Below are 14,163 nucleotides of genomic sequence, written 5' to 3'. Positions count from 1 at the left end.
CCCCCACAGTTGGGCAGCTGCCAGCGTAGTTAGTTATATCATTCCCAACTGCAAATCAAGCATCTTCTCACAAGCACAACAACTAAACAACAGTTAAAGAACAAGGGAGACCCTGCGCTAGTTAACTAATAAACTAAACCTGCGTCTAATTTCTTTACCATTCCTCCCCCCCCCCTCTTTTTTTTTTTCAAACAGTCTTGCGCTTTAAGAAGTGGGAATATAATTTAAAATCTCAATATTTCCGAACAACAAGACTTGCTAACAAATCCAGGTGTGTTGATATGCATACACGCTATTGGGCACTCCAGGCGCATGTTCGGGACAATCGGATACAAAATCGATATATCATTAACCCCGAAGTATTCTACTGTGCGTTTGTTACAATGAAAAATAATACTCTCCCGGGGAATCCAACTTCCATCCTGGCCAAGCCGCCATACTCTGCCATCCACAGGAGTGTGGGAACAAACTACCTTATGCGTTGTTGTTCAGTTATTTTGTGACTTTTCCCGATGGATTTCTGTTCTGTTTATCATGGAGAAGATGGGAAATGAAGATAATTAGGATAATTAGAGTGTCAGATGACTGTTACTCTCACCCTTTCTTCACTTTTGTACTAATTCAATGGTTCCCCGTTGTGCATCTGCAGAATCATATCAGGGGATGATGCCATTCACTTGGACAAGACTATGGCCTGCCCAGTGACCTATTCTCTATCCAACAACTAAGAAACGGGTGCACTATGGCATATTTAAATCCACCCAATGGAACGTGTGCGGAGAGAAGAATGATATATTGCATGTGACTTTCTCTATTGCTTTATAGAGATAAAAGTCTGGTCAGAGAGAACAAGTTCATCTTCATATTGTCTAATAAATCGGAAAGACATTTCTAGTTCTCTTATGATTTGTTTCGTTTGCATCTATCCGATTCCGTTTGACTGTTCCCGTTGCCAAAAAGAAAGCTGCAACCTCCGCAAACCGTAAACCAAACACAAGGAGGCTGCAGGAAGGGACTTTTTAACATTCCAGAAATAGAATCTAGTCGTGAGGCAGATGCTTTTGATTTTTCATTGGCGCCACGGATATGCACACCACACAGAACAGGAAAATATATGTCTATTCTTTTCTTTTCTTTCTTTTTTTTTTACCCTTTAATTGAAGGTCCCCAAATTCATCCGCAAGGAGTTTTTCTCATGCCCATCCGTGGATTCTCTCTTTGAAGCACCAGAGGAGAAATGAAGACGAAGGAAATAGGGAAGAAAATAACGAAAAAAAAAAAACTTCATCGGTGACAAATAGCATATTTCATGGTGTAGGATGCACCAAACAAATAAATGCGGTGTGGGGACCATCAAACGAACGCCGGGGCCAATGCTGTGAAGAGAGAAGAGATATATCATGCCCATAGATGCTGGGGAAATAAGCCTTTCAGAGGGCTAGTGAGGTAAAAAATAAATAAAGTAATAATAATAATAATAATAATAGAAATAATAATTATAGAAAAAAAAGATTGTTACACAGGCATTCGAAAACAAAAAGAAAACCCATGCGCATCAGTTCGTTGAACCCTCCTTGGGATTGTCAGATTTTATGACGTTGGGAACCTGTTCAAGTTGGGTCTTCCACATATTTTGAGCTTGGATCTTGTCAAGGTCGCGGAAGATGATGTCGTAAACTTCCGAATACCAGTTTACAGCATGGCCTTCGATGCCCTTTTTGATGTTCTGCAGATTGTCAAGGAATGTTAGCAAACACAGCAGATTTAGTGGGATGAGTGGGGGTGAGATGAGAATGACACTGCATAGTTTTGTGGGGGGTCTGCGCCAAGGGGAACACACCTCAGGTAGTTCCAGCCAATCGGACATGTTATCGGCTGGGAAGATTATTGACTTGGCACCCGCTCGTCGAGCTGCGACGGTTTTCTCGCGCAGGCCACCGATACGGAGAACTTTGCCCGTCACAGTAAGTTCGCCAGTCATGGCAATTGTAGGGTCGATGGGATGGTTGAGGGCAAGTGAGAGTAGGGAGGCTGCCATCGTGATGCCAGCAGAGGGTCCTGTGTATCCCGTTTAGTTATAACATTATCTTGTCATCAATAGCAGCAATGCTATATACATACCGTCTTTCTGAACAGCGCCTTCTGGACAATGCAAGTGGACCTTCGCCCGCTCGAAGAATCTATTCTCCGGAAACTCCTTGGCCATCAACGATTTCGAAAACGAATACGCTATCACAGTCGACTCCTTCATAACCGTCATAAGGTTTCCGGTCTGCTCGATACTTGGAGTGGATGTAGGTGATAGGGTAGCTTCCAGAATCGACTCGACATATAAAGCAGCGCCTCCCATGCTGGTCCACGCCAGACCCATGGCTACACCTGGAGGGGTAACATCATAGAGCCTGTCAGAGGTGAAAATGGGAGGACCAACATAATCTTTGAGATCCTCTCTATCAATTGAAACGTGTACATCTTTTGGGACATGGACCGCGACTATCGGTGGTTGAACTTGAGGTGATACCTCGCCTCCCTCTTCACTTTCTTCGGTTTTCTTCTCCTGTTCAGGGTCAGTTTTCACCTCCTCTCGGACAGCTGTTTCTTCAGCTTCCATCTCCTGCTCCGGTAAAGACTGTATAATATTCAACGCAGCTTTTCTGTAAACCTTTTCTATCTGCTTCTTGAGATTTCGCACACCACTTTCACGACAGTACGACTTGATTAATTCCTCAATAGCGCCCTTCTCCAGCTTCACATCAACGTCTTTCAGACCACTCATCTCCTTCGCTGTGGGTGCCAAATATCGTTCCGCGATAGCCATCTTCTCGTCTGCAACGTACCCAGACAACTCGATTATTTCCATTCTATCCAGCAAGGGACGGGGAATTGTATCTGTCATATTAGCAGTGCAGACAAATAAAACCTTTGAAAGATCAACGGAGATGTCCATGTAGTGATCCAAGAAAGAGGAGTTTTGCTCTGGGTCCAAAAGTTCCAGAAGAGCCGACGAGGGATCGCCCTGATGCCCTCGACCGATTTTATCAACTTCATCGATAAGTATCAAGGGGTTCTCGGTCTGACACTTTTTCAGGGCTTGGATGACGCGACCTGGTAAAGCACCAATGTAGGTTCGTCGATGACCCTTAATCTCCGCCACGTCTGTAAGTCCACCGACGCTGAATCGATAGTACTCCCGATTAAGTGCTCGCGCAATCGATTTTCCAATGCTAGTTTTACCAACGCCAGGAGGCCCCACAAAACAGAGAATCTTTCCCTCGACGGTCCCCCGAAGTTTCCCAACAGCAATAAATTCCAAGATACGATCCTTGACGTCCTTCAAACCATAGTGGTCTTCATCCAACACGGCCATTGCGTTCTTAATGCCAAAAGTCTCAGCACTCCTCTTACCCCATGGAACCTGTGTTATCCAGTCAAGGTAGTTCCTCGTGACGTTGAACTCTGAAGCTGCAGGTTCAAGGTGTGACAGTTTGTTCAGCTCTTCATCAAACACTTTCTTCACACCGTCAGGCATAGCAAGTTTCTCCGTCTTCTCCTTAAACTTCTCCACAAGCTTTTCTTTCCCGTCGGATTCGATTCCCAGTTCACGACGAATACCCTTCATCTGTTCCATCAGCCAATATTCTCGCTGCCGCTTTTGTATTTTCGCTTCGACATCCTTTGATATCTTCGATTGCAGTTGCGCATTCATGAGTTCTTTTTTTAAAACCACGAGTGCCTTAGACAGGCGTTCCTGGATGTTCATCGTGTCCAAGACATCTTGTAACTCATTGACTTCGCCAGCAGACACAGCAGCAGCGAAATCAGCTAGGTTTGCCGGTTCATCCATAATATTGCCGGAGTGACTCATGGAAAAGGTCGAGATCTGATCACGGAAAAGAGGATTCAGATTTGCAATATCCTTGAAGACATTCACGATCTCGTTCGTAACAGCGCGAATCATGGTATTCTTCTTGTCATAAGGCTCCTCTGTAAGATTCTCCACATCGACTATACTGACAGGATATTTGTGTAAGAACGAGGTAGGTTCGTATGGAGGCTCCTTCGGTGGCTGGTCTAGCGTGGCCTCTTCAAAGCTGGCGACAACGTCACCCTGCTTTTCAGCAGTTGCTTCCTTCGTAGCCTGCTGGTCACCCTCAGCATTCTGCGATGCATCCCTGGATGGTGTCAGTGACGAAATCTTGATTCTCCTGTGAGGATACAGGACTGCGGTCAAACCGCTCTCGGCTCCGGGTACGGGGAAGACACTTGTGATCTGCGCAAATACACCAACATCATGCACCTCATCTATATCCTCTATCACATCTCTATCCGCCGCTTCATCCTTAAGCAAAAATGCGCCAACATATGGTTGTCCCCGCTTCATCATTTCCTGTATGGCTGCTATAACATTGGGATCCCGGACAGTAACCGCCTTGTAATATCCGGGGAACAATGGCCTGCGTGCAATTGGAATAGCCATGACCTGTGGATAGATATCTGGAATCGTAGCTTTCTGCAGGGCCTTTTCCGCAGAGGTTTTCCGGCCCCTTTTCCCGCCATCGCCGCTCCCAGAGGCAGCGCCTCCGGAAGCGCTTGCGCTGCTAGGTTTTGGGTCTGCCGGCGAAGCAGAAACGGGTATTGGCGACGGCGTATCTGAAGACTTATCTTTCCCTTCAGTGGGTTTCCCAGGTCTTGGCTTTTGCTCCTGATCCTTTTCTACCTCCGTTCCCTCCTCCTTTTCATCTTTCGGCGCAGGTGGTTGCGGCTTTTCTTTTCGTTGTGCATGACTGGATGAGAAAGTTCGGGATGCCGAAGCGAAGGGGGAATGATGCAAAGTCCTCGCCTCTAGGCTCGAGATTGCGTTAAATCTGAAAGACGAAGCTGAGTATCTACACGGGAGTGCCCGCGAAGCCTGACGGAGAGCTTCCCTCCAGGGCAGGCTCTGTGCCCGAATCATAGTTCCGGGGTAGTCAAATGAGTGAGCAAAGACCAGTAGTTATACACACAAGCTGCGCATCCACTATCTCCCAGCAGAATTGCAGAAGAGCGTTAACCCAGAGATGGCCCAGGCAGAGCAGGCAAGAAGAAGGGAATTTGCCGAGTGAGTTGTTTATCTCTTGTTGTTGCTAACAAAGAACAGTGTTGCTGCTTACTTGATCAACTCGGAGAACCTCGTCGAATAGCAGCGTGTCGGCTAAACTTTGTTCCACGAAAAATGGCATCTTAGTCATCCAACGCCCCAAAGAATCTTTTTTTTTTTCCTTTGCCTGGACGATGATGAACGTGATTGATAGAGGATGAAGATGATATGCCAACTCCGAGTCAACTAGATGCCTAGATAGTATATCCCACCGTCCCGTTTTGGCTGTGAACACTGTGTGCAGTCTAGCTTGCTTACCATCTGCCTCTAGCATTGGTGCACTGCTGCGTTGTCTCAGAAGATGAGTGCGGGTGCTCCAAGCATACCCAAGGTGGCCCTGCTCCCGGCTCGTCTCCTCCATACGTCACGACACTGCTCCACGCAATGTGCTGTGATACGCCCTCAGATTCAGCCAAAATTCTTCCAGAATGACTGCAGAGCTTACCATGATAGGCGTCCCCGTATAGAACCCTTAAATGACCGTAGCCGTCATCCGTTTTGCAAGGTATGTCTAGAATCATACAGTAATCGCATCTATTATACAACACCAGGTGGGGGTTGGTGGCCCCTACGGATTATGTACCAGCTAACTCGGCTTCTATCTACTATTCCCAGGCCTTTCACTCATCTTCGCCCTCCCAAGCTACACGCGACCCGTACCGTGTACTCGGAGTAGGGAAGAATGCATCTGCCGCAGAAATTAAACGGGCATACTACGGACTGGCCAAAAAATATCACCCAGATACGAACAAGGATGCTAATGCGAAGGAAAAATTTGCAGAAGCCCAGTCAGCGTACGAGCTGCTTTCAGATGCAGAAAAGAGACAAGCATACGATCGTTATGGCTCCGCGGCATTCGACCAAAATGGCGGTTTCAATCCTGGCGCCCATGACGGTACTGGTGGTCCATTCTCCGGAGCAGCCACCGGTGGATTCCACGGGTTTGGCGGCGGGTTCCCTGGTGGTGGGTTCTCTGCGAATATAAATTTCGAGGATCTTTTTGGTGCCTTTGCGGGTGGTTCGGGGCGGAGGGGTCGGTCGAAGGGTGGGCCGTTCCGGTCTACAGTGGTTGAAGGTGATGATATTGAAGTACAGACAAATATCTCATTCATGGATGCGGCCAAAGGAACGACGAAGGAAGTTTTCATAACTCCCCTTGTTCAGTGCGGTACTTGTGACGGCGAGGGGACAAAACAGGGTACAAAGCGGGCACAATGCAAAACATGCAATGGTACGGGGTCACAAGTTCATTTCATCCAGAGTGGATTTCATATGGAAAGTACCTGTTCCTCGTGCGGCGGTGCAGGTGTTTCCATACCCCGGGGATCCGAATGCAATATCTGCGGCGGTGATGGCGTTATCCGGGAACGAAAAACGGTGCATGTCAATATCCCAGGGGGCGTGGAGGATGGAATGCGGTTGCGAGTGCCTGGAGAGGGAGATATGCCTCCAGTAGAACCCGGTGCTCAAATGCGGCGTGGTGATCTTTATGTCTTTATCAAGGTAGCCCCTGATTCCCGATTCAGCAGGTCTGGTTCGGATGTCCTGTACACAGCGCAGATTCCTCTCACAACGGCACTGCTTGGTGGCGAAGTCACAGTCCCCACGCTTGACAACGAAGTTAAAGTGAAGGTGGCCACGGGAACGGGCACCGGAGACAAAATCACCCTATCTGGAATGGGAATGCGGAAGCTTGAGGGTCGGCGTGGCCAGCAGGGTGACCTCAAGATTGAATTCAAGGTTGCCATGCCGAAATACCTGACTGCGAACCAGCGAACCATTCTGGAAGTGCTTGCTGACGAGATGGGCGACGACACCGCTCGACGCATGATGAACGTCCACAAATACGACAAGTGAGTATTTATTCGAAAAACTATCACCCCTACAAGGATGAAGCCATCCATCCTGCACCGTGTAATGTTGTTTAAAGATTAAAGCGGAAGGTTAACCACATGTATCTTAATTTTCTCCTCGTTCTTTTCTCTCTAGGCCTTCCTCTCCCGGCTCTTCCTCGTCGGGCAAAAAAGATAGCAGCAACAGCAGCACTGCCAGCAGTGACTCACACAAAAATGAAGGCTTCCTCAAGTCTGCATGGCACAAACTCATGCAACACAATAACGGCAACAAGGACACAGGGTCTGATGGCAATACCAGCGACGGGAACAAGACCGACGAATCGAAGAAAGCCTCCGGCTCGGGGTGATATCCTCTGTCTTCCACGATATGGCAGTTATTTTGTTTCATAATCATTGTCAATTATTTTTCCTTCTCCTTATCATAGCGTTGGCAGGCAAAAAATGGTATTCTGTAGTTTGCTTTTCTTTTCTCTTCTCTTCTTTTTTATTTTTAATTTTTTTTCGGGGGAAGGTTTTTAGTTCTCCCTTCCTGTACATTTTACTTCATCCATGGGTTGGACCAATATTTCATTTCATTTCTTTACATTTCCCTGGGAGTTGTATGAATAAAAGAAGTGCATGGTCGGGCTGGTCAATTAGGCTGGGGCGCAGTTTTATCTGCATCTTCAATATTTGCCTGTACAGTACGGTAATTCCTAGATATAACCAACATCTCCGCTGCAGTCAGGTGTCATCAGAAAATGAAAAAAAAGCTATACACATCATTCGTCGAACACAGCAGAGTAGTTATTCCGCATACTGAATTTTGCAGTCAATTGAGTCCTGACGTATATTCCCTTACTTCTTTCTGCTGATGTTGACATGGTGGACATATGGATACATTTTCCCGCATTCGCGCAGCATCAAAATAAGTAGTTAACAGCAATAATATGACAGAATAAGACAATAGCTTGGTCCTCATTTGTCTACCCGGTGCTACACTGGGAGTGGCTCTTCCGCTGCTAGTCGCAAGCCATGGACGGGTTGTCCCTCTATGCTGGATAAGACTCGGAGCAGCCTGACCTAAGAATAACCCGGTCCTCTTCTTCTCCTGAATATCCTCAGCTCCGGCATTCTTCTCCTTGTTTAGCTGGCGTTCTGGCTCTAATACATTATCTCATTCTGAGTTGTTCTGCACTTTTGCCCCTATTCTTCTGTCTCTTCTATCGGCTGTGATTTCTAGTCCAGTTCACTAGTTTTGGTGAACGCTAACTAGTTAACCGTCGTCATTGTGCCCGCCCAAGACCAATCCTGAGTACCCCACACCTCCAGCCATCTCAGCCCTCTAGCCCTCTAGCCCCTCTCCAACCGCTTTGCCTGCAGAAGATCGATTCCCCGTTGCTCTCCGGCCCTCCTGCAACCGCTTCCTGGTGGTGTTTGGGAAAGGTGCTCTTATTTCATTTATTTATTTTCTTTTCTTTTCTTTTCTTTTTTTTTTTTTTTTGGCTTATCTCCCACCTTAGGTTTGCCTCCGCGGCCTCATCTCGACCCAACCTAATAATCATATCCCACAGGCGTATCCCCCCTGCTACCCAGGCCGCCCGTTATTCAAGATGGTTCAGTCGCCTATGATATCCAGTCCTCTGAAGCAAACCAGCGAGATCGACTGGATTCAACCCCTCAAGGCTTATATCCGACAGACGTACGGTGATGATCCAGAGAGATACTCGGAAGAATGCGCTACGTTGAACAGGCTGAGGCAGGACATGAGGGGCGCTGGCAAAGATAGTGCTGCTGGACGGGATCTGTTATATCGATACTATGGCCAGCTCGAACTGCTGGATCTGCGGTTTCCGGTTGATGAGAACCATATCAAGATATCTTTTACCTGGTGCGCTCTGCTCTCCATCTACCCAAATCCGCCGTCCAAATTTCTGTCTGCCTTGTCTAACTTGACGGTTCCCCCCTCCCCCTCTCTTTCTATTCCTTTTATCAGGTACGATGCATTTACTCACAAGCCAACCTCTCAATACTCATTGGCCTACGAAAAAGCTTCGATTATCTTCAATATATCCGCTGTCCTGTCATGTCACGCTGCAAACCAGAACCGATCCGAAGACACTGGTCTAAAAACCGCCTATCACTCCTTCCAAGCCTCCGCGGGGATGTTCACTTATATCAATGAGAACTTTCTACATGCCCCTTCGACGGATCTAAGCAGGGACACTGTCAAAACGCTAATATCGATAATGCTTGCACAGGGCCAGGAAGTCTTCTTGGAGAAACAGATAGCCGATGGGAAGAAGCCTGGATTCCTTGCTAAACTCGCAAGTCAAGCTGCCTATCTCTATTCACAAGCTGTGGAAGGCGTACAGGAAAATGTAACAAAAGGAATATTTGAGAAAGTGTGGTCAATCCTAGTCCAAGTTAAAGCCTCCCTGCTGGCGGCCGTTGCCGGTTACTACCAGGCGATTGCAGACGACGAGGGAACTCTATACGGCATTGCCATTGCCCGACTCCTTCTGGCGGAAAAGCAAACCACTACAGCCCTGAACTGGGCAAAGTCCTTTCCATCCTCTGTCCCCGCGAGCTCCAATTTGAGTGCTGATACCGGCCCAATATTACTTGACACCGTCCGTCGACACCTCACCTGCGTCCAAGAGACGCTAGCAACGTTTACCAAGGATAACGATTTTATATACCACCAGCCCGTCCCCTCGGAACCCACGCTCTCAACTATCGCGAAATTACCGGCTGCCAAGGCCATCCCAGTCAGTGAGCTCTACCAAGGACAAGACATACAGAGGATAATTGGCCCAGACATTTTCCAAAAGATTGTTCCCATGTCCGTCACAGAATCAGCCAGTTTGTACGATGAGGAAAAAGCAAAACTAGTTCGCGCAGAGGCGGAGAAAGTCGAAGCAGCCAATGGGGAAATGGCCGCCAGTCTTGATTATCTCAAATTACCGGGAAGCTTGAATATTTTAAAGGGTGGGATGGACCAGGAAATCAATGTTGATGAGGTGTTTAAGAGATGGTGTGAAGAACTCGCCAATGCGCCCCACTTCCGTGAAGCTTTCAACGAACTGCAGGATGAGAAAATATCAATATTAAGCGTATTGGATCAATGCTCCAAACAGCTCGACATGGAGGAGAGCGTTTGTGAAAAGATGCGATCTAAATACGGGGGCGATTGGGTACAACAACCCAGCTCCCGGTTGACGTCGACCCTGCGTAGTGATCTTCGGAATTACCGCGATACCATCGACGAAGCAAGTTCCAGCGATTCGCAACTTCTAGTAAATCTAAGGCAGCATGAAGCTGACTTTGACGAGATGCGGTCCGCTGGGGAAACTGATGAAGCTGATATATTGTTCCAAAGTGCCCTTATCAAGGTTGGGGGGAAACACGGTAAAGGTCGATATGGACAAGGCGGTAGTCCTTACACTGCGGCGCCGGAGGTTTCTCTCATTGATGACGATTTCGAGGAAGAAACGTCTGTTGCCGAGCAGATTGCGAGAGTGGAGGAGCTGCTTAGGAAATTGAATCTTGTGAAAAGAGATCGGAATCAGATATTGAAAGATCTCAAGGAGAAGGTGTGCCCAGTATCCCATGGCCATCTCCTTAAAGGCCCCTCCCTATTTTGCTAAATGCTGACCAAAATTTTAGGTTCACAATGATGATATCTCCAATGTGCTCATATTGAATAAGAAATCGATCGCCAATCAAGAAAATCAACTGTTCCAAACTGAACTCGAGAAATTCCGCCCTCATCAAAATCGCCTGTTACAAGCCAACCACAAGCAAACTGCGCTCATGAAAGAACTTACCAAAGTATACGGTGACCTACTCCAGGATAGCCGAGTCAGATCAGAGCAGTCCAAATATGAACTGCTTACGCGACACAGGAACTCGGTTATGTCCAAATATAAAAAGATCTACAATGCTTTCAGAGACATTAGCTCCGGTCTAGAACAGGCACAGGTTTTCTACGCCGAGATGAAGGATACAGTTGATAACCTGAAAAAAAACGTCGACACATTTGTCAACAACCGACGGTCCGAAGGCGCTCAACTACTCAGCCAGATCGAACGAGATAAATCCCACCACCAATCCAACCACGAAGACAGAGAGCGCGAAAAACTAAAAACCCTCATGGAACGGCTCTCCGTCGAAACCACTCCTCAATCCCCACCAACCTCCTCATCAAAAACACGACCATCCCCGCTAAAACCGACATCCGGCCGCTCCCCCCCCATCCCCCCCATCCCCCCCACCACCTCCCATCCCCCAAACCCCCACCCTCACACCCAATCACCCGCCGTAACCTACCCATCCTTCGGCACCAGCGGCATCGCCCCACCCACCGCCGCCAACCAATACATAGGCGGCCAAGCATACACCCAGCAACCCCCCCAAGCAGCCGAAGGCTACAACCCAATGGCCTACCTCTACCAACCCCCAACGTCCCCGCCAGCAACCCAGCAGTTCTTCTCACCGACTCAGTACGGGTATCCAAACCCACCACCAACACAACCTGGAATGACACCACAGCAACAACCGCATGCTTCCCAGTTCATGCCGCAGGGATATATACCGCCGCCCCCGCCGCCGCGGCCGTTGCAGTCGCAGTCACAGTCGCAGCCGCAGCCGCAGCCGCAGCCGCAGCCACAGTCGCAGTCGAATCCACAGTATCCGCCTGGCGGAGCAGGGTATATGCAGAGGCCGTATAGTGTTGTGCAACCGCAACTGCAACCGCCACAGCAGGGGCAGGGGCAGCAGGGGCAGGGTCAAGGGCAGAGTAACAGCAGTGACCCGTGGGCGGGGCTGAATGCATGGAAATAGTTTCAGGGTGTGAAAAGGTGTTTCGAAGCGGGGAAAACAAAAAAATAAAAATAAAAATATATATTGTGTTATTGTGTAGGTTGAAGTGCGAAAAGAGCGTTTTCGAGAGCACCGCAAGAAAAAAAAAAAAAAAAAAAAAAGGTATGCTGCGGAAGGAGATGGAGATGATGGAGTGGGGATTGGATGGATGGATTTTAGCTGCGATGGTGTTTTTTTTTTCCGGGTTTTTTTTTTTTTTAATAACGATTATCTGTCTTATCTGTCACCCATGGATGGAATTTGGATTTTTGAATGGGATCTGCGGACCACTGACACGACAGCATAAGCAGAAGCAGGGACGGGGAGGGATTGGAGGTGAGATCTTCGTGTGTGTTTTGTGTGGTAGCATGGAATAGGGAGATTTCTGCACCCCTATTCTGATTCCTTGGTTTTCATTATTCTTCACCTTTTTATTTTGATGTTAACCATTTTTAAAACCTTGTTTCCATACTCCTTTATGCCTACTCGCTCATCTTATGACTTTCGCATATTAGTATTTTTGTATTCTTTCTTTCTTCAATTTTTTTTTTTTTTTTAATTTTTTAAAAAGAAAGAAAAAAAAAATTACTTCAAGTTTCAAAAATTTCCATAGTCTGTTCGTGGGCATGATCATCATTGCATGTTCATATCGGGCGTCATAATATATATATATATGGTCCATCATTGCTGGTTTTTGTTCTCCCAACATTGAATGAATTCATTTCTTTCCGGTCGATTTGCATTTCCCCTCATCAGCTCACCTCACCCACTATTCCCCAAAAACCGTCCCAGCAGACTCGCCCACCACCTCACAATCCCCACAACCTCCAGAGATAGTAAACACCCGAAGTAAACAATATATGAAATATCGAAATCACATGACCGACCACCTGGCATACGTCATCCCGCCGCCCTGGCCTCCCTCCGGCCTCCCTGGGAAAGAGCCCCCCACAAAATAAGGTAGGCGCGGTGCCCGCCAAACCTTATTGGGGACCAGAATCCGGTTTGGCGTGGGCGTCAACTAAGCCCCCCTCGCGCGATAAACTCAATCGAACAAAACCCAATACCACCACGTCGTTTCTTTTCCTTTCTTTTCGGGCCCCCCCCGCCCTCCAAAAGGGAAAAGGGAAAAAGGGAAAAAGGGAAAAAGGGAAAAAGGGAAAAGCCGAAGGGAAAAAAAAAAAAAAAAAAAAACCGTTACCATCCAACATCGGAGGGAAATGTTGCGCACCCTGAAAGCTCGCTGGATGTGTTTCCCCAGCAATCTCTGTCTCGTCTTGCCTGGAGGCGAGGCGTGGCGGCGCTTGGGCCAATGCTTTTTCTCGACCCCGTAGCCAAGCACGTGGAGCGATGACAGAGTTACTATAAATATTTATCTGAAATGGGGCTTATACAGCGGGTGGGGGGGGGTTCCAGGAGCATACTTGGTTGTCATCTATCTGTTGTTGATTTTTAACAAGCTTGTCGGATCAAGCTGCCACCAGGTGCCTGCGCCCGAATTTGACGTGGCAGGGGAGGGTAAAACTGGTGGCTGTGTGAACAAGTGCAAAATAAAACAAACAGAAGCTCTCTGAAATAACGCACCCACAAACATCCCCACACCCCCCCCCCCCACCAGTACAAGCAACTGTTGCTTTCCTCTTGCTGCACAAAGGTAATAATTGTCATAGGAAATATCCATTTCATTTCCCTCTATAGCATTATATCACTCAGGAGAAAAAATGAACACATCACAAGAAAAAGGAGTAAAACAAATGAGAAGATCGGTATTATAAAGAACTCAGCCAGAAGCTTGAAGGTTTTAAAAGAGAAGATTGAATGAACAACAGCTTGCCTTCTGAAAAAAAAAAAAAAAAGAGAATCTGAAGAATCAACGAATATAGAAATTCAAGCCAGGAGAAGAGCAACCTTTTAAAAGAGCTGAGTGGAGAAGAACAGAAAACAAAGTACAGGTAAAATAAAAAAAAAAAAAAAAAAAGAAATGGTAATAATAAATAAAAAAAGGTCTGGTAGCAAAACATCATGTAGAAATGAAATTGAAACTGCAAAATAAAGAGAAAAAGAGGGACACGTTCTTTGGTTCCCTCCCTGTAACAAAAAGCCTTTGAAAAAAATTAACAAGCAGACATATTCCATCCCAGCTATCTATAATTTTGACTCCGTGTCCATACGAAGCAATCGCTGAAGCCAATCAACAGAAAAACACTTAAAAGGTGAATGGGAAAAATGCATCGGTAGATGAGGCCCAGGGAAACGGAAAGAGAGCACAAAAAAAAAAGAAAAAACATCCATCCCATCCTAACACTTCTAGGTACGCTCGTTCAAAAG

At 47.1% G+C, this 14,163-nt stretch overlaps 3 protein-coding genes across 3 annotated transcripts; 2 read left to right on the top strand and 1 right to left on the bottom strand.

Annotated features, from left to right (window-relative positions):
• Positions 1 to 1,555: 1,555 nt before the first annotated feature.
• PADG_03239 (ATP-dependent protease La) lies at positions 1,556 to 4,954 on the bottom strand (the record flags this gene model as incomplete). Its single annotated transcript, XM_010760490.1, has 3 exons — positions 1,556 to 1,726; positions 1,841 to 2,058; positions 2,122 to 4,954. 3 exons carry the CDS (start codon positions 4,952 to 4,954, stop codon positions 1,556 to 1,558), a joined length of 3,222 nt encoding a protein of 1,073 aa, XP_010758792.1.
• Positions 4,955 to 5,438: 484 nt separating this feature from the next.
• PADG_03238 (chaperone DnaJ) lies at positions 5,439 to 7,340 on the top strand (the record flags this gene model as incomplete). The annotated part of the gene is made up of 3 exons (XM_010760489.1): positions 5,439 to 5,642; positions 5,753 to 6,990; positions 7,127 to 7,340. 3 exons carry the CDS (start codon positions 5,439 to 5,441, stop codon positions 7,338 to 7,340), a joined length of 1,656 nt encoding a protein of 551 aa, XP_010758791.1.
• A 1,245-nt stretch (positions 7,341 to 8,585) lies between these two features.
• On the top strand, positions 8,586 to 11,817 carry PADG_03237 (uncharacterized protein; the record flags this gene model as incomplete). Its single annotated transcript, XM_010760012.1, has 3 exons — positions 8,586 to 8,908; positions 8,969 to 10,568; positions 10,642 to 11,817. The coding sequence occupies 3 exons, from the start codon at positions 8,586 to 8,588 to the stop codon at positions 11,815 to 11,817; spliced, it is 3,099 nt and encodes a 1,032-aa protein (XP_010758314.1).
• Between the last annotated feature and the right edge of the window lie 2,346 nt (positions 11,818 to 14,163).

This window comes from Paracoccidioides brasiliensis (assembly GCF_000150735.1).
Source record: "Paracoccidioides brasiliensis Pb18 unplaced genomic scaffold supercont2.3, whole genome shotgun sequence".
Taxonomy (NCBI): Eukaryota; Fungi; Ascomycota; class Eurotiomycetes; order Onygenales; family Ajellomycetaceae; genus Paracoccidioides; species Paracoccidioides brasiliensis.
The sequence above is the reverse complement of the archived record's forward strand: the minus strand, read 5'-3'. Positions and strand labels throughout refer to the sequence as shown.